We start from the raw sequence: 23,355 nt of genomic DNA, 5'->3' as shown, positions 1-23,355 counted from the left end.
AAAAGACCAAAATAAATAAGTAAATAAATAAAAGGACAAACCACTGGCTGTTTTCTAGGCAGGCTCCAGGCAGAGCCCCTGCTCAGAGCTGACAGGATGATGGGTGTGAGGTGGTGGGGAGGCGTAACCATGGAAACCAATAAACAGCATCATTTGTGATAAAGAGCGTTACCCAGGATGTGGGGTGTGTGTGGAACTGGGTGTGCCTTGTTTGGAAGAGAGAACTCGGCAGGGTGGGAGGGCCATATTGGTGCTGGCAGGAGAGCTACCCGATGGCAGGAGGGGACAGGAGCCCGGTCAGAGTCTGTGGGTTCAGGGCTGTTCGAGTGGAGGCTGCGGGAATGGAGTGCTCAGGGCAGAACTGAGGGCATGCTGGCTATGTCATTCCGGAGACCCACGTGTGCCATGCGGTGTGATATGACACCAGTGGGCTGGCAGGTTCATGCAGGCCTGGAGGATCAGGTGCACACCCCTCCTCCACATACCCTGCCTTCTTCTGCGTTTCCCTGACCCATCTATTAGAAGTGCCCAGGGGTGATGGGTTTAGGTAGCAGCAAACCAAACCCCTGTGTGTGTTCTATTGGTCTCTGCAGTTTGTCTGAGTTTAGATTTGGAGTGAACAGTTTCCTGTTTCCCATTAGGGCTTTGAGACACGATTATTTTTAGAGCTGTCACATGTCTTGACTTTTAATTTTTTTGTTTATGCCGCTAAATTTACCATCATACTAATATGGAATACAGTAATAAGGCACGGGGATGCTTGGATGGAGTCTGGGCCTGCAGACAATTTCCATTCGCTGTGTGAGGTGCTGGGCTGCCATCTGGTGTACAGATGGAGAATTGCACCCTAGGATCCCTGCACCCTGAGCCATGGTTGGAATGGCACCTGTGACCCCGGCAGTAACTCGAATTACCCTTGTCATAATTTGCTTTTTGTTTTTGTTTCTGAGGGTTTCTCTGATGCCTTGGCTGTCCAGGAACTCGTTCTGTAGACTAGGCTGGCCTCATACTCACAAAGATTCGCCCGCTTCTGCTTCCCAGAGAGCTGGGATTAAAGGCATGCATTACCACTGCCTGACCCTTGCCGTAATTCGAAGGTAGATATTTTGAACTGCTTTTTTCACTTTAGCTCTGTTTAGACCTGAATTGAGGGTGACCTAAAAGTCAACTATGGCACCTAGTGGGATGAGGCCACTGGGTAGGGTGAAGCCACCAAAGGCTCTCCTTACACTGTGTCTACTTCAGTGGAGGAACTAGGAGAGGCCCTGAAAGGAGACTTTAGATGGCCTGAGTTCGGATCCTGGACCTGCCACTTCTTTGTCTGTGTGACTTTGGGATGGGTAGTGCAGCACCTGGGACTCCATTTCCCCATCTGTAATACGGTTCCCATAACGTGACTCCTGGGTCAGCATGCTAACACGTTTAGAAGACGCAAATCGGGACCCATTTTAAAAGACTAACTTAGCACTCGGGAGGCAGAGGCAGGCGGATCTTTGTGAGTTCGAGGCCAGCCTGGTCTACAAGAGCTAGTTTCAGGACAGGCTCCAAAGCCACAGAGAAACCCTGTCTCGAAGAAAAAACAAAAACAAAAAAACCCTAACTTAGTGATGTTGAAAGAATTAATTATTATCACAGTGATTTTTGGTTTGTTCTGGGGCTCGAACCTAGGGCCTTATCCACGCTGGCCATGTGCTCTGTCACCAAGCTATACTTCTAATGTGAAAGGACTTGAAATTAGGAGTCGAAATTCTCCCCAAGGGTACATCCCTGCTTTGCACACCTTTTCTGGTAAAGGTCCAGCATTTTTAATGCTGAGATTCTGTGGGCAGTACTTTTGTAAAATACGATAAAAATGACTCACTAGAAAATGAAATGGACAAAGAATGTAAGACTGGCTCAGAAAACAATTCAACTCCTCAGATTCTGAATGACTCTTGCCAAATAGCCATGAGCCTCTAAAGGCTCGGGTTCTCCCGAAGGGACGTGGCTCACATCTACACAGACTCCCTCAGTTTGGGAGAGCACCGTGCCCCTAGGCAGGGGTGTGGTATAAGCTTTGTGCTTAAACTACTCCCTGGAACTCCTGGTGAAGGAGGGAAAGGCCTCGCTTCCTTAGCTTTCCTCTGCTACCGTTCTGTGATAATGGATCCTTGCTGTGTAAGAAGCTGGCCCATGATCTTTGCATTTCGGGTGTCCAGGCTGACAGGCGCGTGAGGGAGGGGGCTTCCACCTCAGTTAACTTAATCTAGAAATCATGATAATTCTAAAACCTGCCAATTTGACGATCAGGGTAGAGTATCACAGGTTCAATTAATTAGACCTGGGTTCAAAACCTGAGTGAAATTTGATGGCTTTGAGTCATTGATGACCTTGGGCCAGTGACTTAACCTTTTTTGGCTTGTGGGAGGATAATCAGAATCCAAAGTTGTCACAAGGACTAAATGATTAATTTTAAAAATACAGTCTTAGGACTGTAACTGACAGCCATGCTGTGACCTTAATCTTGGGGATGCAAGATTTTTCGGCAAATTAACTGCCATTAAAATGGCTTTACTGGGGCTGGAGAGATTGTTATGGTTTAAGTAAAATGCTGCAGGTTCCTGAGTGGCTGCAGCAGGCAGCATGCCCAGAGACCACGAGGTCCCCAATGTGGCTACAAGCAGCAGGCAGTAGGTCTCAAGAGCAGCCAGTCCCAGGCAGAGATGACACAGTTCTCTGAGTGGCTGCAGTGGGCTACAAGTCCCAGGCAGGGATTTGTGTGGTGGGTAAGAGACCTTGATGGAGCAGCTGTCCAACAAGGAGAGACAGACAGATGGGGACACCACAAAACCACGCTGCAGGTCTCCGAAGGCGGTGGGCAAGAGACAGAGACATGGATAGGCGCACCATGCTTTGAAAGAAGCTCTCTTTCTCTGAGATAGTGTGGAGGGGACAGGGAGAGGGGGGAAGGGGAGAGAGAGAGAGGAGGAGAGAGAGAGAGAGAGAGAGAGAGAGAGAGAGAGAGAGAGAGAGAGGAAGAGAGTCAGAGAGAAACAGAGGAGAAGGGGAGAAGTAGGAGAAGGGAGAGACAGAAACTGCCTCTTCAAGAGAGAGATTGAAAAGAAGGACATTCAGGTTGGAAGGTGAAAATCAGCTTGCCTCAGCAATGGGGGAGGGAGTGGCTGTGGCTTGTCTCTTAAAGGGACAGAGTAGACCATTACAGAGATGGCTCAGCAGTTAAGGGTACACACTGCTCCTGCAGAGGACCCAGGTTCAGTTCCATGCTTCTACACAGCAGCTCACAACTGTCTGGAACTCCAGCTCCAGGGAATCTTATGCCCTTTTCTGGCCACTTCAGGGTCCTATATGTATGTGGTGCACACAAATCCATGCAGGCAACCACACACATATAAATAAAATAAAGAAAAAAATGGCACTATAAAGCCAGACATTACTACACATATTTATAATTCCTGCAATAGGGAGACTGAGGCAGGAGAACCAAGAGTTAAGTCCAGCTTGGGATTAGCAGTAAGACCTTATCTGAACACACACACACACACATATGTTTACACACCCACACCCCCCCCCCCCACACACACATGCACAAAATCTCAGAGTCTGAGAGCCTCTTTGTGCTGTTTGTTGTCTAGGTTCTTTTCCATGCGATTAGGAAAATCACAGATTTGAGAAGGCCTCCTTTATTCTAAAATCAATGAGAACAAGCATGGGATGATAGGCGTATCTGATTCTTTTTATTATAGCTGTATGTGTGTGTGGTATGTATGGTGTATGTGTCTGACATGTTGGCACATGTGGTTGGGGCAGCACATGCTTGTGTGTGCACAGGCATCTGGCAGCCAGAGAGTGCCATTGAGTGACTTTCTCCTTCTGCCTTCGCTTTACCGAGGCAAAGTCTTCCAAACCCAGAGCTCAGCCATCCAGCTAGTCCAGCTTGCCCTGGGGAGTCCTCTGTCTTTGGCTCCTGAGAACTGGGGTTGTAGGCAGGCACCATACCCACCCAGCTTTGACATGAGTCCTGGGGAATCCCAGGATCCAAACTCTAGTTCTGATCCTTGCACATTGAGTGTGACACACAACGCAACGCAACACAACACCACAACACAATGCAACACAACACAACGCAATACAATGCAACAACAAAAACGGCCTCAGCTTGTGTGAGAACTCGTATGTGGTGTGTCAGCAGGGAGGCAGGGAACCTGGATACTGGGACCATGTGTGGGGGTACTAACACAGTGACGGGCTTGCCAAGCGGACTGCCCTCCGAGTTCTGCCCCACCCTCTCTGTTCCCATTCACACCGCACAGCGCTGACATTCCAGGAGGTTCCGTTCCCAAGCCAGACTTAACAGCAGGGGATGCACATCACTAGGAGGAGGAAACTGAGAACCAACAACTCAGAGCAAGAATATCGACAAGGAACACCCCTCGGCGCTCTACAGAGAGACCTGCACACACTTCACACACCTCTGCAGGCGTGCTCTGTCCATCACACAGGGTTTCATGGTATGAGGATGGAACCCAGGACCCCACACAGGCTACAACATGTGCTCCACGACCGACCCACACTTCAAGCTCCTCTTTAACTTCTTGTTTAAATTACATTATTTTTACTATTTTATGTGTGTGGGTGTTTTGCCTGTGCACCACGCATGTGCAGTGCCTGGAGCATCAGATCTCCCAGAACTAGAGTTACAGACACAATGTGAGCCCTCGTTGTGTGCTGGGAATTGAACTCAGGTCCTCTGCAAGAGCAGACAGAGTTCTTAACCACTGAGCTATCTCTCCAGAGCAGAGTTCTTCAACACTGAACCACCTCTCCAGTCCCCAACTTTCACTGTTTAAATAAAATTTTTTTTTGAGTCAGAGTCTCATTAAGTTGCCCAAGCAGGCCTTGAACTCACTTTAAAAAAGACATACTTTTATTAGTATTAATTATATGTAGATGTGAGTCTGTCTGTCTGTATGTTAATTAGTTAACCTGAATTTATTATTTATTAATGTGAATTTTATGTTAAATGCACAATATCTAAAACACACTCTGCTGGGCAGTGGTGGTCTCCCAGCACCTGGAAGGCAGAGGTAGACAGAGCTCTGTGAGTTTGAGGCTAGCCTGGTCCACATAGTAAGTTCTAGGACAGGCTAGGGTTATGTAGAGAGACCCTGTCTTGATAATCCCCTCCCAACCGTCCTCCCCAACCCCCTCACCCCCCACCAAGTGCTCAGTATAATATATTAGCGGCTCACTTCAGTTCCCCCTTAAGTACTAGCGATGCGTTTTAGACTCACAGAACACTGCAAGCTAGCTTTCCCTAGTTTAGCTGATCGACGGACGGATTGGTTTTTATGGTGCCAGCAGTCAGCCCAAAGACCTTTCTTTCACATGCTGGGCAGCATGACCAACACCCTCTGACCCATCTGTGGTCTTGTTTCTTTGAAACAAGGAGTCTCACTATAAATCCCAGGCTGGTTTCAAATGCCTGGCGTCTAACAATCCTCCTGCCTCAGCCTCCTGAGTGGAAGGAACAAGAGGCGTCCCCCGCTACCCTCGGGCTCTGTTTAGTAGATTTCTCCTCGACTGATATGATTGTGTGTCACAGAAAACAATTTATACTGTTTCAGTTTTTCGATTTCAACCAAATTCATTTATATGAAGCAAAACAAAACACAAATCTGTTCCCGAGTTGAGCGAGCCACGCCGATGTCCTCTTTGTCACCTTCCCTCTGGACATTTGACGTGGACTGATTGCTTACTCTGGCTGCAGTGATGCCTCTCTCCTCTGCTTCTGAAAGTCTAAAATTAACAACACACCTACAAGTCAGAGATTAAAGGCAAGAGCAAGCGCCTACTGCTCAGAGCCACACCCTGCCCAGCCCTGCCTTGCACATAGCACCTTTAAGGTGCAATACAGCTGGTGAAATCTTGCTCAAACACTTGCGGTCTTGCAGTAAAACTTGGTGAGAATTTTACCCATGTGGTGGTTCCTCTTGAAAACTGCTTGGCTCCTCACCAACCCTGGCCCAGCACTACACTGGGAAAGCTTAGCAAGACTGGGAAACCTAGCTGGTGTCTCCAAATGATGGTGGTCGCTCAGTCAGTCTGGCTTGGTGTCTCCAGCTGTCACTGTTGGGGTTTGTGGTGATTTGAATATAATTGGCTTCCATAAGCTCCTAGGGAGCGGTAGGTGTGGCCTTGTTGGAAGTGGGTTACTGCGGAGGTGGGCTTTGAGGTTTCATATAGGCTCAAGCCACACTCAGTGTCTCAGTCCACTTCCTGTCGCCTGTGCAGGTTGGAGGACTCTCAGCTACCTCTCCAGCACCTTGTCCTTGCCTGCATGCCACCGTGTCCCACATATGATAATGGATTAAATCTCTGAACTGTTAGGCACCCAAATAAATTTTTTATAAGAGTTGCTGTAGCCGGGCGGTGGTGGCGCACACCTTTAATCCCAGCACTCGGGAGGCAGAGGCAGGCGGATCTCTGTGAGTTTGAGACCAGCCTGGTCTACAAAGCTAGTTCCAGGACAGGCTCCAAAGCCACAGAGAAACCCTGTCTCGAAAAACCAAAAAGAAAAGAGTTGCTGTAGTCATGGTGTCTCTTCACAGCATTAGAAACCTCAACTAAGAAAAAGTTTGAATTGTGACTTCCCCTAGGTCATGTATGCAAGTCCAAGCCCTAGTCATTTTATTTATTTTGCGTGTATGTGTATGTGCACGCATGCATACATGGCATGTAACATATGGAGGTCAGAGAGCAACCCAAGGGAGTCAGTTCTCTCCTTCCACTATATGGGTCCACTGGGGGTTGAGTTCAGGTCATCAGGCTTAGTGGCAAGCACCTTTGTTTGCTGGGCTACCTTGCTGGCTCTCATTTTTTAAAACATCTCTTATAGAGGTTTATTTAATTATTGAAAAGACGCAAACACTGTGTTTGAAGAAACAGACCTACATCTTGTTGTTTGGTGCTGTTGGGTACCCTCCTGAGAAACTCAGTCTTACTCTCTCATATACTTCCTCTGCTTGGCATTATGGGATTGCACCCCACTTTCCTTCTTTTCTTTCCCCCTCCCTACTTCCTAATAAGATTTCTGTTCCCCAATAATAGGTTTCTCCACTGATACAGTAAGCCAGATCAAGTTGAATTAAAAAGTAAAAGACCAGGTTTAGTCTGAGCAAAGTAACTCCTGCAGCCCCCAAAGATTGAGGAGGGAGAAGGCACAGAAAAAAAAATCACATGATCAAACTAAAGGAGCTTAACTACCCTGTAGGCACAGGGAGATGCCGCCTCTGCCACGAGCTGGGTTTGTGTCCAGTCATGATGCTTTAGGAGGGGACTGGACAGCTGGCAGCTTCAGTCAGGGGTGTGGAAGTTGACTTTTTGGTGGTTTTTCTGAGAGGGTGGGGTTTGGAGAGGCAGGAATGGGGCTTTCAAGGGGTGAGCTGTTCCAGCGAAACACTTCTCTCTCTTTCCTTCTAGATGATGCCTGGCTTTTGTTTATGAGTGTTTGTCTGTGTGTATGCATGTGCACCAGAAAAACGTGTCAAATCCCCTGCAACTGGAGTTACAGATGGTGGTGAGCTGCTATGTGGGTGCTGGACACCAAACCCAGGTTCTCCAAAAGAGCAATACCCCCTCTTAAGTGCTCAGCCATTGTTCCGGTCCCTTGTATTGCCTTTCTTTGGTTAGTGTTGTTCATTTGTACAGAACTAGCCACGAACAAAACAAAGCACTGTTCCTTTCGCGCGTCCTGGCATCTGTCCAGGAACGTGGGTCAGGTCTCCTTTAAAAAAGCATTGGAGAGCTCACGGAGACTTGTGTGTGACTTGCCAATCCAACAACAGAGTGTAAATGTCCTTTCTCCCCACTCTTTTTCCTACTCCATTCTCCTCATCCCCAGAGGGTCAAGGATCCTTCCAGAAAGAGGCTGTGTGTTTACAAAGAAATACATGGACACATTTGGCCGGGGAGTGAGAGATCCTGTTTGTCAGGACATCTCCAAAGTCACCGTCTGCTCAGCAGTGCACAGCTTGTCATTTTTATCTGGCAGCGGTGTGAACAGGGCTTCTGGATGTTATTTGATGGGGGTGTGAACAGGGCTTCTGGATGTTATTTGATGGGGGTGTGAACAGGGCTTCTGGGTGTTATTTGATGGGGGTGTGAACAGGGCTTCTGGGTGTTATTTGATGGGGGTGTGAACAGGGCTTCTGGATGTTATGTGATGGGGTGTGAACAGGGCTTCTGGATGTTATGTGATGGCGGTGTGAACAGGGCTTCTAGGACCTTCTCAGCCTACAGCCTCTTCTCACCAGAGATGGTTATGTAACGGGGTCTGTGCAGGTGTAACTACGCTAATATTACCGATGGTAAACCATAATGAAGTTTATTTCAGAGTGATTACATATATAGAGAGATGATATCACCATGTGTTAAATAGGAGAGAAGCAATTGTATGAATGAGATGGGTGTGCTTACTTATTTTTATGTAAACAACTAAACCTTGACAGTATTCGACACTGCAGTGTGCAGGACGTCTGACCGTTTCTTAATGCCCATTGATGGTTTGAGCTTAGAATCGTCAGCCCGAGGGCGCTGCTTTGCATAAGAACAGAGTACAACATGGTGGAAATGTGTCGAGCCACACCTCAGGAATCATTGGAAATTTGGTCCTAGTCCTAAGACAGAATTTATTTCATGATTTTAAAAAATAAAACCCAAGTCAACTTTTTTTTTTATTTTTGTTTTTATCTAGCCTTCTAACACAATGTGGGCCACACCTACAACAGTTTGACACTTACACATTGAGAGGAATGAGAGGGAAACACTGCGAGTCTCTGTTTTCTGCAATGGAGCCTTGATGCGTCTCTGAGAGCAGAACACCGCTGCCGTTACCGACCCACAGGGGTGTCGGTGGGAGCCGAGGTGCTGCCGCAGGGGTCACTGCTATTGGGTGGTGTGACAGCACTCGGAGGACAGTGCATTTGTGTGTTCGGAACCAACAGTGACGTCACCAGAGGTGACAAGCACGAGCGTTGCCGGGGGCACCTCAGAGTCTTATGTGTTTGATTGATCTGGAGTTAGTTTTTGGTTATTGCACACTCAGAGATCTTTGCTGTCCCCCAAACTTCCCGGACCCTGCGTTTAGTTATGTACGGACTCGCAGCTTAAGGAGCTGGGGTGTAGAGTTCCTTTTGTGGCTGCTGCGTAGCGTAAATCATGAGTTTCTGATAGGTGGATTCTCAGGGTGTTGACAACCCTTTGCTCTTGTAAGCAGAAGTGTTAAAAAAAAATCCTTGGACACAGTTACTTTCCCAACACGGTTGCTATAAAATGAGTTTCTAGGCTGGGCGGTGGTGGCGCACGCCTTTAATCCCAGCCCTCAGGAGGCAGAGGCAGGCGGATCTCTGTGAGTTTGAGGCCAGCCTGGTCTACAAGAGCTAATTCCAGGACAGCTAGGGCTATTACACAGAGAAACCCTGTCTCGAAAAACAAAACAAAACAAAACAAAAAAAAAAAACCCGCAAAAAAACAAACAAACAAAAAAAGAGTTTCTAGATATGGAATTGTTGGGTCAAGGGTCTATGTGATTACAATGTCGGTGGAGACCACCACAAAGAAGAGGTAACCCCACCACCACCACCACAGCAAAATACCAAGGCCTATCTGTTCTCCCATCTTCACCAACACGGTGAGAATGCAGGAGGCATACAGTTCACTCTGTGTTGCTGGAGCAAGGCGTCAGTAGCTGGGTACTTTATAAAGAAAATAAGTCTATTTGGCTTATGATTCCGGCACCTGGAAGGTCCAGACCTCCTATTGCTCTGTAACATGGTGGGGAAGGAGGAGAGCTGGCTGCTTGCAGAGGGGACCATGCACAAGGGGTCTAGCCCCTTAACCAAGTGCTTCCAAGAGAACTACAGTAAACCCATCTAAGGGTGGTGCCTGCATGTCTTAGTCAGTCTTGTTCCACTGTAGACCAAGGTGCAAGGTTGGGTCTCACTGGGACAGAAACAGTCCTTGGAGCACAGGATTGGCTGGGTGCGTGATAGCCTGGCTTCTCATGCCTGCTCCCTGTGGCAGAGTCGCTGAGCCGTGTCCTTGTCTCTATGTCTCTGCAGAGCAAGCTGGTCAAGTACTTCAGCCGGCAGCTGTCCTGCAAGAAGAAGGTGGCCCTGCAGGAGCGCAATGCCGAACTGGACGGCTTCCCCCAGCTCCGCCACTGGTTCCGGATCGTGGACGTGCGCAAGGAAGTCCTGGAGGTGACCACAAGCTGTCCCGAACCCCTTGGCCCTCACTGGCTGGAGACCACCTTTGCTACTTCCTAGATGGCAGGGCGTGGGATATGCCCAGCACAGACCCAGGCACATAGCAGGCCCCCAGTATGCCAGACGAAGGCTTGCAGGATCTCAGAAGTCTCTGAGTGGGACTGTTGAGGGCAAGGCTCTCAAGCCAGCATTTGTAGTTGGGGGTGTGGGGGTGACCTAGAGTCAGGATTTTATTCAGATCTGCCATGAAATGGAGTCACCCTAAGCCACCATGTTGACCAGTGCTGCCCACTGACTTTTTGCTGTGGTGGGGGTATTTTGTTTGTGGTGTCTGATAGAGCAGCCATGGTAACTACAGCTCCTGGAGTGCTAGGATTAGTGTGGGGGACCAAGGATCCAGATTTTGAATTGTATTTGATGTATGTATGGCCATTGCTGCCATATTGGATTGTAGAGATTCAGGACACCAGCCTTTCCATGTGGGTCATGAGGCGGGAGGGTCGTTCAGTGGGTGAAGCGCCTGCCGTGCAAACACGGGGCCTGAGTCGAGTCCTCAGAACCCACGTGCAAAAGCTGCATATGAAGACATGTACTGGTAATGCCAGCGCTGCAGAGGCAGAAACAGGTGGATCTCTGGGGCACACACACACACACACACACACACACACACACACACACACACACCAGCATGCATGGATTTTTGCACCCCTAGTTTCGCTTCCAGGATGCCCAGAATCCCTAGGGCAGTGTGTTTCTTACAATATTCTTAGCATGGATGGAAGGCCACATTTTAGCTTTCTTTCCAATTATTGTGATGAAAGCAACTTTTCTTTTTTTGAGGGGAGGACTGATTGATTGGCTCACAACTCCAGGCCACAGCCCAGCACTGCAGGGCGTCAGAGTTGAGGCGATCAGTCATGCCCATTGTCAAGAGTAGAGAGAGAATGAATGCACGCTGGCTAGCACTCACCTTGCTCTCTTCTTTTCCATAGTCTGCAACCTTACGCCTAGGGAGTGGTGCCGCCCATAGTGGATGGGCCTTCTCACCTTAACTAACCTTACCGGGACAGTCCAATGTAGCCCTGTTCACAGGTCAACTTGATGTAGAAACTCCCTCCTTGAGACTCTCCTCCTAGTGACCCTAGATTGTGTCCGAGTGACAATTTAAACTAAGTATGATGATATAAATGATAGTTTAATTGCACAGCTTGCGGTACTTCTTAAAGGCTCCGGGATTATATAAATATTTGTGTACCTAGCACCCCTCATGGGGCAGGTAAAGCAAAGTCAGTCTTTTAGATAAGGGCTGAAAAGGGTGGTTTTCAAACCGTGTCGCATGGGCAGCCAGTCTTAGTTTGACAAGATGTGATCTTATCTTATTTTGGCCCAACAACTTAAAACCTGTTTTCCAAAGACTAGAGATCTCTTGCTTCAAAGCCACGAGCACTAATTATACAGAGGGTAATCCTTTCCCGACGTGATGAACCACAGTTGGCAGCCCCTTTGGTCCCTGAGATTCCACCAGATCACCTCTTTGGGGCTCTTAGTCCACTAGAGAGGCATTCCTAGGCGGGGTGAGGAGTGAGGCCTCCCTGCCTGCAGTTCACAGGCTTGTCCACCAGGGGCTGCTCTCACGAAGTAAAAGGGATATAGGGAGCCAGCTATGAGACATGCCCTGTGTTCAAATGTTGCCTCCACCACGCTCTTGCTGTGTGACTTGGGCTAAAGGTTTAACTTATCTGTGCTTTAGCATCTGGGTCTGCAGGTGGCGGTAACAAATCATGTTTGCTGATGACACAGTGCAATGGTAGAGACCTTGCCTGGCATGTGTGAAAATCGAAGTCCAGCTTCCCTGGTAAAACAAACACACACACAGACACACATACATGCACAGATGAACACATACACTCACATACATATCGCACACACATACACATCAGTGTGTACGCATTTATGTACACACATATCACACACACACATTCACAATACACATCCACACTTATTCACGCACACCTCTGGACCTCCGTTCACACTCAAAGGCACACATGTACACATGCAGATACATCTGCGCGCACACATATACTCACATACACACATACAGTATATATACACACACACCCTGTGCATACGTGTGCACACACCACACACACACGTTCATGTACACACACACACCTTCCCTTTCACATGATCTTTGTGGCATTACAGGAAATCCGTGTTGAGTACTGTCAATACGACCCCACCTGGGATTATGTCACCAGAACATACACAAGCTCTCTCTCTCTCTGGCCCAGGCTGCTCTGACCTTCTTCATCTTGTCATGAATAGATGTGTGTGTGCTCCCTTATGAGCCTAAGCATCAGGGTAACACACACAGACACACACACAGAGACACACATACACACGTGCACACACACAGACACACACACGCATGCACACACCCCTTCTAAATCATAGGGTTAAAATGTACAGTCCCACAGCAAGGAGAGGGCTTTAGCTTGTGCATCTGTGTTATCACCAGCTGTCAACGTCACACAACTCAAAACGACCTGAAAAGTCAGCACTGAATAATCATCTTATTTAGGACAGCCCGTGGCCCCATCTGGGAGAGATGTCTGATTGCTAACTGATACGGGAGGGCCCAGCCCACTGTGGGTGGTGCCATCCCTAGGCAGACCAGCCTGGGCTGTGTAAAGAGGCAGCACACGGTGCTCTTCCAAGTCTGCACCAGGTTCCTGTCGTGTCCTGATTGTCTTCAGTGATGAACTATAGCCTGGAAGTGTAAGCCAAGTAAATCTTTCCTCCTAAGTTGCTATTGGTCAGAGTGTTTTATCAGGGCAGCTGGGGTCAACCTAGAATAGCATTGTTCTCTGAATGTTCAGCCTGCAGCCCCAACCCTGCCTCGTCCCGCCGAAGGAGGTTTACCTGCTCCATGTTCCTGCCTAGGTGACTCAGTTTTTATCCCATCCCTGCCCTGACTTCACAGTCGCTGTCTGGGCTCTGGCTCTTACACTGTAGCTCTTTGTGTGTGTGTGAAAAATGGGATTTATGGATTTTGCTTTATCTGACTCTGTATGTTGTTGCAGTACATAGTCATGGCCAGGAGAGGACAGAAGGAGCCCACTCTTATCACCCATGAATCACTGTCCGCAGATTTACAAATCTAAATAATAACACACTGTGTTCATGTAAAACCCTTCACTACTATCGGTTACTCTGGATGAACTTGAGGAGCTCGTTGGCAATGTTGCAGACTTATGTAGGATTGGTTTAGGGAGGGGGCTGTTTGCAGGGCAGGGCAGGGCAGGGGCCCCCTGTCCCACACCTTGCAAGCTGGAAATCCTGCTTCTCCCATCCTCAGCTCCCTTGTTCACACAGCTCCTCCCCCCTGGTTCCTACCATTTCTCAGTCTTGCCACATAGCCTCACCATGCTCAGTAACTGTCAAGATTCATTTCCAACCTCAGCCGCCCATGGGACTTGGGCTGCCTTCCTCTTAGTCTCTTAAAGCCCCCATCGATCCTCCTGTGGATACGTCAGAAAGGAAGCTGAGAGGGGAGGAGGTTTTGTGTTTAACTGGCCTGTTCTGAGTCCACCCTGGATGAACAGAGTGGCCATCTACACACAGAAGGCTGCAACAAGCTGGACTGCAAGTGTGGACTGTTGCTCATATACTGAGTGTGCACCTGCACTCAGCACCTCCATTTTATAAGTGACGAGCAAAGCCTAGAGAGGTTAAGTTACCCATCCAAGTGCATGGGAGACTAAACCCCAAATCCAACCAAGTGTTTACATAATACAGTGCCTCTTATTGGGCACCTGCAGAGGGCAGTGTGAGAGGTGCCATGCTGTTTCCCTCTGCAGTTCTCCTGAGTGCCACAAGAGAGCGGTATGGAGATACACAATGCCATTCTGTCTGGCCAGGCACTTGGGTTCCAGGTCCAGCTGACTGCCTTTGTCCCCTTCCCTAGGAGATCTCCCCTGACCAGCTGAGCCTGGAGGACCTTCTAGAAATGACAGATGAGCAGGTGTGCGAGACAGTGGAGAAGTACGGAGCCAACCGGGAGGAGTGTGCCCGGCTCAACGCCTCCCTGTCCTGTCTCAGGAATGTGCACACATCAGGTAAGCATGAACAGTCCAGGAGGTCAGGACTATCCCCAGCTGGTCGGCATGGTCCTTCATGCTTCCTGTGCAGGTCGGCACATCAGAGAGTGGACCCTGAAAAGCCAGCTCGAGCAGAGATTTGGAAGCAGGCGGGACTTGCCACCCTAGAGGATGGCTCACTATGGGTCCTGGGTTATTAGGGTCCTGATGTGGGAACCCTGGAAGATCAGGGTCTCTTCCAAACCTCATACACTGGGAAGTGGCTTTTTGTTCTAAGTCGTAGTTCTGCTCATTTCTGTGCAAAAACACTATGCATTCTTCATGAGAGAGAGAAGGTTGTAACTGCCCAGGCCCCGGCCCCCAGGGACCTGCAGTTTTCATTTCACTGTATTTTCTACGGCAATCCTTCCATGCCTACCGTTATATTCCTTCCTTCCTTCCTTCCTCCTCCTCCTCTTTTTCTCCCCCCCTTCATTTTTTCCAGAGCACTGGTAAGATTATTTAGACATATTATTTAAAAATTTTTTTCTCCTAAGAAAAAATTTGTGGCTTTGTTTTATTAATAATTTGCAATCTGAATTTGTCATTGTTTTTCCTGTGTCGTTCCAATTAGTCGCTCAAAATTGTGTTGCGGGGCTGGGGGTATAGTTCAGTTAGTTGGTAGAGTGTTTTCGGGGCACACACAAAGCTCTGGGTTTGATCCCCAGCACCTTGTTAATGGAGTGTGGTGGTAAAGGATTATAACCCAGGCATTTGGGAGGCAGAAGCCAGAAGACCATCTTTGGTTACAGAGAGAGTTTGAAGCCAGTGTGGGATACGGAGACTCTGTCTCAAAAGAAAAAGGATGAAAACCCACCGAGTTTATTAGTGGAGTATTAACAGTAGGCCGCTGAAGCTTCCCTACACCCCTGGGCTCTCTGCAAACTATTGCAAAGACCAGCACTGCCGTTCCAGTTCTCACCACAAGGTGGCGCCGTCGACCGCAGGTCTGGCACAATCTGACGGCTGTTAATTCTTACTGTGGTTAGAAAACACATAAACCAGCAATTACGATTTACAGAGTGACTGTTACTAGGCCATCAGGGTGGGGGACCCGGCAGTAAACCAGACAGAACCGGTTTCCAGTTCATCTCAAAAACCCATGTTAAGAAAAAGCTAGTTGTGGTGGCGTAGGCTTGTCGGTCCAGTGAGGCACACCTGGCCCATGCAACGAGTTCCAGTTGAGTGAGAGACACAGTCTCAAACAATATCTAAACAAAACAAAACAAAACAAAAAACTGGTCTCCACACGAGCGTGCAAACATGTTTACGTGTATCCTCCCTCCAAATTGCGCCAAATCACCATGTGAACCCAGGAATACCTTCGTGCCCAGGAAACATGTTTCCTGCTCATCTGTGTTCTAACAGCTCTCCATACGTGTAGAGCACATTCTGCACACAGCCGAAGCGTGTTTTCTGACACAGGACCTAGCCTGGCAGGCACACGGGGAGACAGACATGTCAGATTCGTTCCCCTTGCATCTGTAGCGTCGCCATTTGTACGTGTGTGGTGCTGGCAACTGGACCCAGAGCCTTGACCCTGCAGGCAAGCGCTCTACCACAGAGTCGCATCCTGACTGTATCCCTTATGCTATGTCAAATGCTGGCCATGACCCTCTGCTCACACTTGTCGCTTAGGATTGTGAGCTATGCCCATCCATGCTTTGAGGGAGAGCTGAGGGGTCAAGAGGACTTACGCTCTTTCAGAGGATCCGGGTTTGAGGGTGAGCTCCCGCATGGTGGCTCACAACTGTCTGTAAACCAGCTCCAGGGGATCTGATGCCCTCTTCTGTCTCTGCAGGTTCCTTCAGATATGTAGCATGTACTCACGCATGAGCACGCGTGCACACATACATGTACACAGGCATGTACACACAAATATATATATACACAAAAGACAGACATGTGCATGGGTGCCCATCTACACAGACACACAGAAACAAAGACACACACACACACACACACACACACACACACACACACACACATTTTGCACCTCTAGTCCCAGCATTTGAGAGGATGAGGCAGGTGGATCTTTGTGAATTTGAGGTCTGCCTACTCTGCATAGCAAGTTCAGGATAGCTAGGGCTACACAGTGAGACCTTATCTCAAAAAGTTAAACCAGCCAGGCAGTGGTTAATCCTAGCACTTGGGAGGCAAGGGCAGGTGGATCTTTGTGAGTTCAAGGCCAGCCTGGTCTACAAATCAGGACAGCCAGAACTACACAGAGAAACTCTATCTGGGGGGGGGGGGACACCAAAACAACAACAACAAAAACCAAAACTAAACCAACCAAACAACAAAATTAATATTTAAAAAATCATTTATTTAATGTACATTGGTGTTTTGCCTGCCTGCATGTCTATGTGAGGGTGTCAGATCCCCTGGAACTGGAGGTACAGACAGTTGTGAGCTGCTATGTGGGTGCTGGGGATTGAACCCGGGTCCTCTGCAAGAACAGCCAGTGTTCTTAACCTCCAAGCCACCTCTCTAGTCCCCAAAATAAATTTTAAAAAAAGGAAAAAACCTCTCACCTTAAGTGCTTCCAAAGTTTCCATGACAACAGCATATGCTATGTCCTGCTTCTTGTGGTGGCCACTGAGCTAGGTTCTGGACAGCACTGGGTATGAGCTGCTCTGCCCAGCTCTTATGACACATGGGACCAAGGCCAGTGGCGCTCAGACCTCTTGGGGAACAATGCCCATCGGCCCCCCACCCCTTCTGTGGTACCCACAGGTGGCTGTGTCACCACGTCATATTTTTTGCCTTTCATTGGGTGCCCCTTTTCCATAGGCTGTGCACCTACCTCTGTTTGCTGTGTGTTCCCAGGGTAAGGGTTGATATCTGGTACACAGAGATGAATAATCATTTGAGGCCCCCTTCCCATGGCTTGATTTTCCAGGGACCAAGGACATCTAAGGATTTGGCTTCTGCATGGACTACGTTCTCATGTTCCTTTCCAGCCCTAACATGCATAGTTTAGATTTCTTTACTTGTGTATATGTTTGTATATGTGAATGCATGGTCTGTGCACATCTGTGTGTGTGTATGTGTCCACCTATGTGGAGCACAGAAGGGCACCCCAGTGCACCCCTGAGGCAAGTCCTCTCCAGTAGGAGGCAGCAAGATTCAGCAATCCCGTCTCCACGCTCCTCAGGGTTGGGGTTCTAGGCTCGTGCCGGTCGCCTGGTTTATATCTGTGAGCTTGGATCTGACCTCCAGCGCTGACTGCACGGCAAGCAGTCTGTGCCGAGCCATCTCTGCGGACCCTAAAAGCTCGATGACCCACTAATTCTGCAGCACCCCAGAGGAAGTGTGGGTGTCCCACCTCACACTTGCCCCTCTGTCCAGAGCTCCCTGCAGCTCCCCATTCATATCCTCAGACCCAAAGTCTGGCCCTCCAGAGGGTTTTTCTTCCCGGACCCCACAAACTGACCTGAGCTGACCCCTGACCCTTGACTCCTAAAAATGTCACATACATCCATCGACCCCCAATGGCTGTACCATAGAGTCCCTCCCCACCTCTCCTTCCGCCTCTTACCCTAGTCTTGTCCTGGCAAATTTTACCCTAGCTACAGTGAACTCCTTGGTTTCCCTTTAGTATGGCTGACTGGATTCTGCCATTAGGCTCTGCCCCTCTGTAAATGAATGAACACATGCTTCCGTCACACATGCCTCACCGCGACTGTTTTCTCATCTGGCGCCCTCATTGGAGCAGCGCTGTCCTGTAGACACAGCTGCTGCCCCAGGCTCTTGGTCCTCAGCATCAATTCTTTAATGTGGGAAAAATTGCAGGGAGGAGCCACATGCTGTGCCTGCCATAGATAACCACCAGGGGGCAGCAGAGAGCCAGCCACTATGATTCCTTCCCTTTTTCAAGGCTAATGCCTTCCAAAATTGTAACTAGTTACTAAAAGAGTCTGTGTCTCACCTCCAGACTCTTCCATCCCAGTGACTGCAAAACCCCAGAGGGAGCAGTCTGGACCTCATGCTCTTTTCTCCTGCTGGGGGATCAACCCGGGGCTGTAACTAAAGGACGATCCCCCATTCAACACGCAAGGGCTCCTCAAGCCAGGGCAGCTTAACCCAGTAGATCTGGGGCGGCTCAAAGAACTCATCAGAGAGCGCTAGCTACTGCCCATGTGCCCCGTGCTGTTTGCACCGTGGAGACGGGTGCGGAGGGGTCTGTGGTTATGTTTTCTGTGGGCCGAGGACCGAGCAGGGCCAAGGACAGCAGCAGCAGCAGCATGCACAGTGCGTGGTGTGGCCGGATGGTGGTTGGTTGTACCCGGCTGGAAAAGTCCAGCAGGCCATGGGGGTGGCAGGACCTTTGGAACAGGTGGTGGTGGCGGCTGTCACACGAACAGGGGTTATGGTGTGCCACCGGCCACCTTGCTTTCTCCCTTTCTAACTTCTTGTTCCTTCAGGGATTTTTTTCTTTTAATTTTTGTAATAGGGTCATAAGTAGCCCAGGCTGTCCTCAAACTTAACTATGTGGCTCAGGCTGATCCTCCTGTCTCCACTTGCCAGGTGCTGAGGCTGCAGATGTATGTCCACACCTGGCTTAGTAGCCTGCTTGCTTTCTTCTGTTTGTCTGTCCATCTGTCTGTCTGTGTGTGTTTCTCTCTTCCACTCCTGGGGACCTAGCTCAGGCCTTGAGTCTGCTGGACAAGAGCTGTGGCTGTAGTTGGCTTCTCCATCTTGGTCTTTAATCGTGTTCTGGGAGGCAGAGCCTAGAACCTGACAGATTTGGCTTGGGATTCTGCTGTGGCTTTGGGTGTGGTTGCCATGGTGCTGAGCTGAGGAGAGGTGATGGGCTTCTCCACACTGCGGCTGTGGTGAGTGAGGGTGATGTTCAGTGATGCAGGCAGAGTGCAAGGCCCGCCCTGAGCTAGGCACGTGCTGCTCTAGTGAGCCCTTATCGTCAGCATAGCTTTACCACCATCATCACACTGGCACAGCCCCTCCCATCCTAACATCACCACCATCACCACCATTATCATCACTACCATTTCCATCATGATCATCATCACCGTCATCATCATCACCATCATCACCACCACCATCACCATCATCACCACTGTCACCACCACCATAACCACCAAAAACACTGTCATCACCACCATCACCAACAACAACACTGTCACCGCCATTACTACCATCACCATCATTACCATCTCCACCACAATGATCATCATCATCACCATCATCACCGTTACTTCCACCATCACCACCACCATCACCGTCACCATCATTCCCATCAACATCGTTACCACCATTGCATTGTCACACCCATGCCTAGCCTAACACCACCACCATCACCATCATCACCATCATCACCACTGTCACCACCACCATCACCACCGTTATCTTCTGTCCTTCTTCTGCCTTCCACTTACCTTTCTCCACTTCCTCCCACACTTGTATCTTTTTTGTCTGGGGGGCGCAGTTTGTTCGTTCCTTCGGCTGTAACAGAACACCTTATACTGGGGGTTTATAATAACAGAAATGTATCACGTGCAGCTCTGAAGACCCAGACATTGACAGCCAGTGCACTGCTGTGTGGAGAGGGCCAGCTGTAGGTGACACCTTGTGCGTGTCACCCAATAGAAGGCCCCCGAAGCCTTCTTTCCCGGGACATGCAGGGCTTGTTCACTGCCTGCCTTCCTCCTTACATAGTCCAAGTGCTCACTCTGCCTGTCTGACCTCCAGGCTGGTGGCTCTTCTCAGGGGCCTGGGCTTGAGTAACTCTCATGGCAGTTATTATGGGGATATGCAGGCCAGTGTGGTGGGAGGGAGGGTGGGGAACCCTAGGCATGCTAAAGATTGTTGGAGTTGTTGGGGGTAAGTGGTTGGTGCCCTCCAGACAGAGGCCACCGTAAAAGACTCACTTTGAATGGTAGGCAGTCACATGACCTCAGACAGATGTGGTGGCTGTAGCACAGGGTAATGGCCCAGAGTAAGGTGTCCACCTCCTTCATGAGACTGGGACCCATATAGAAAAAGGGTTGGAGCAGGGTGCTGCTCCCAAGGCCTTTGCTGGGCTGTTTGGTCCCTGTGCCCCTTCTGAGTATCGGGTGGGGAGAGAGCTGGCAGCCAGGAGCAGGAAGCAGAGAGGCCCTGAAATAGACCAGCCTCAGATGCTCCGTGGCTTCTTACCAGTTGGGCTTTGAATGGAGCCCCCAGAAGCCGCCTGCAGCGCCACTCTCTCCTTCTGACTAGAACAAAGTGGGTCCTGATTGCTCTATTGTGCAACTTGCCTCTGACTTGGAGAAAGCTGGAGGGGGAACAGCTTCCTTCCCAGAGGAGCTCACAGCGTGTGCCAACGTGACGCCATGTCCTCTTTCCATGGCTGCTCTTAGGGGTCCCTCCCACGCATGTAGCACCCCTCGGGATACACACATGTGTGACAGAAGCTTGCCACAGATGCACTTTTGTTCCGTGGCTCACCCACTCACCCTGTAACGACCCACAGGACTTCCTTGGCTTCTTCAGTGCTGGGGACCAGGCTCACAATGATAGGGAACCTTGGTCCCTGGGGACCTGTGTTCCTAAGCTGTCTTCTAATGCAGGCTCTAGGCTCCTCCATCTAGAAAAGTTTCAGTTGGAGACGATTTCTTCATTTCCACTGACCCATTGCCATAGTGGCTAGTGACTACCCTTTTGGCCCAGTATGCTTCTAGAACTTTCCTTGCTTTGAAAAGTTTGCACACATACACGTGTATGTGTACGTGTGTATATACTCATGCATGAGGAAGCAAGAGACAGCCTCAAATGCTATGCCTCATACGCCATCTTACTTGAGACAGGTTCCCAGCTGGACTGGGTGTGACAGTTTGGCTGGGCTGGTTGGCCAGTGAGCCACGGGATCCACCTGTCTCTGCTGCCCAGTGCTTGTATTTCACATGTAGACTTAAAAATATTTATTTATTGTTCATGAGTATGGATATTTTGCCTGCACCAGTCTGTGCCCATTGTGAATGCAGTACCTGTGGAGGCCACAGGAGGGTGTCGTGTTCTGGGACTGGAGTCCCAGACAGTTGTGAGCCAATGAGTAGGTGCTGGGAACCAAACCCCGGTTCTCTGGGGGAGCAGCCAGTGCTCAACCCCTGAGCAATCTTCTAGCTTCATGTAAGGACTTTTAAAAATAAATTTATTTATTTATTTGAGATGGGTTTCTTTGTGTAACCCTGGTTGTTCTGGAACTCACTGTGTAGACCAGGCTAGCCTTGAACTCACAGAGCTCTGCCTGCCTCTGCCTCCCATTTGCTGGGATTAAAGGCATGGACTACTATGCCTGGCTCAGAAAAACTTTTAAAATTTGGTGCTGGGGATGAAGCTCAAGTCCTTGGGCTTCAAAGGCAAGTGCAGTCCCAACTGCGATATCTCCTTAGCTCATTCTAGATGGTCCCATTGGCCAGATGTTTGGGAGATGTCACAGATAATATCAGACAGAGAGACATATTCAGAGGAGGCTTCATGTGGCCTGCACTGACAGTGACCAGGGCCTTCATGTGACCTGCACTTACAGTGACTAAGGGCCTCCAATGAACCATCACTGTCTTTGTGGGTCTTATGAAGAATGTCTGGCCTGAGGTCACCACTGTGAGGACATGTCATACGGACCTTGTTTCAGGAAGGGTTGGGAGGATATACGGGGTCAGTACCTCAGGGTCATGCCTTCTTTTGGTCTAAACACATGTGGCCCTCCATGCCTTGGTGGCCACTGCTTCCCCTGACCAACGCCAACCTAGAATACCCTTCACCCTGGCCAGTGTTGACCTAGAATACCCTTCACCCCGGCCGGTGTTGACCTAGAATACCCTTCACCCCGGCCGGTGTTGACCTAGAATACCCTTCACCCCGGCCGGTGTTGACCTAGAATACCCTTCCCCTTGGTCAACACTGACCGAAAATATCTTTCACCCTGGCCAATGCTGCCCTAGAGTAGTACAGAGACAGGGTTCTAGAACCTGCTACCAGCAGGATCCAGGTGTCAGGCTGATCATGTGACAATGATGCTGTCAGGAAGCGGGAACTGTGGAAGAAGGTTCTGGAAGGGCAGGGTCTCCATGCTGTTCTACAGAGCTCAGAATCAAGGATGAAAGGAGCTTGCGTTAGGCTTCTCCACTGCCCAGCTGCCTTCAGTGCCTGCTGCCACACCCAGCTGCCGAACTGAGGTACAAACAGGGTGGTTATAGCTCCCTGAGCAACAAATGGTCACCCCAGTCCCTGGTTATCTTTCTGGATTCTTCAAGTTTGCCTCCTTGTCTCCTGCCTCCTCCCACATCTGAATGAGATCACAGATCTTTACCTGTGATGTCTGGGCCTGCTGGGGAACATACTGTTCCCTCCTCGCCTGTGTCAGTAGCTGAGGTCGTAATCACCTACTCCCTTGTAGGTCAGTCCTGAGTTGGTCTCTTTCTCTTGTTCACCCGTTGCTTTGAAGAAACAACAGTCAGAGGCTTCCCTGGAAGTGTCTTGTGGGAACAAAACACCCACCACCTGCCACTGGCACCAGTATTTATGTCCCCAGCACCTGGAGATAATGGTAGAGTGGCCGGTATACAATTGACAGTGACCTTGTGCCTTGTGGCTGGAAGGGCGGAGGTCTGTGAGGGTCGTGAGTTAGCTCTAAGCAGTGACTTATGTCTTAGAATAGTCTGTATCCCAGGCTCCTGATCCCGTTCCCCAGTGTCTTCAGAAGCCCACTACAAGCCCCCGGCTTCTTCCTTGAGCTGGGACTGCCCCAGGACCTTCGCACAGGTCACTCTTTGCTTGGACTATGCTCTCCTGGCCTTCCCCTAGCTGGTTCCTTTTTGATCTCAGCTCAAAGTCTCCTTAGGGAGCTCTGCCTCCAGCTCAGGTTTCTGCCTCATTACCCAGCACTATTTTTTGTTTGAGACGGGTCAAGTCCCAGGTTGGACCATCAACCACAGTGCTGACTGACT

The 23,355-nt window shown here is 49.5% G+C and overlaps 1 protein-coding gene across 1 annotated transcript in view; it reads left to right on the top strand.

Moving 5' to 3' along the window:
- Window positions 1–23,355, top strand: part of Ksr2 (kinase suppressor of ras 2) — a 346,061-nt gene that overhangs the window by 65,452 nt on the left and 257,254 nt on the right. Inside the window, 2 exon segments of the mRNA XM_050158922.1 lie at window positions 10,119–10,259; window positions 14,233–14,383. Coding sequence (XP_050014879.1) covers window positions 10,119–10,259; window positions 14,233–14,383 — 292 coding nt within the window.

Source organism: Alexandromys fortis, unplaced genomic scaffold (assembly GCF_014885135.2).
Source record: "Alexandromys fortis isolate MF-2015 unplaced genomic scaffold, M_Fortis_MF-2015_v1.1 scaffold_90, whole genome shotgun sequence".
Lineage (NCBI taxonomy): Eukaryota > Metazoa > Chordata > Mammalia > Rodentia > Cricetidae > Alexandromys > Alexandromys fortis.
This window is presented reverse-complemented; position numbering and strand designations above follow the sequence as displayed.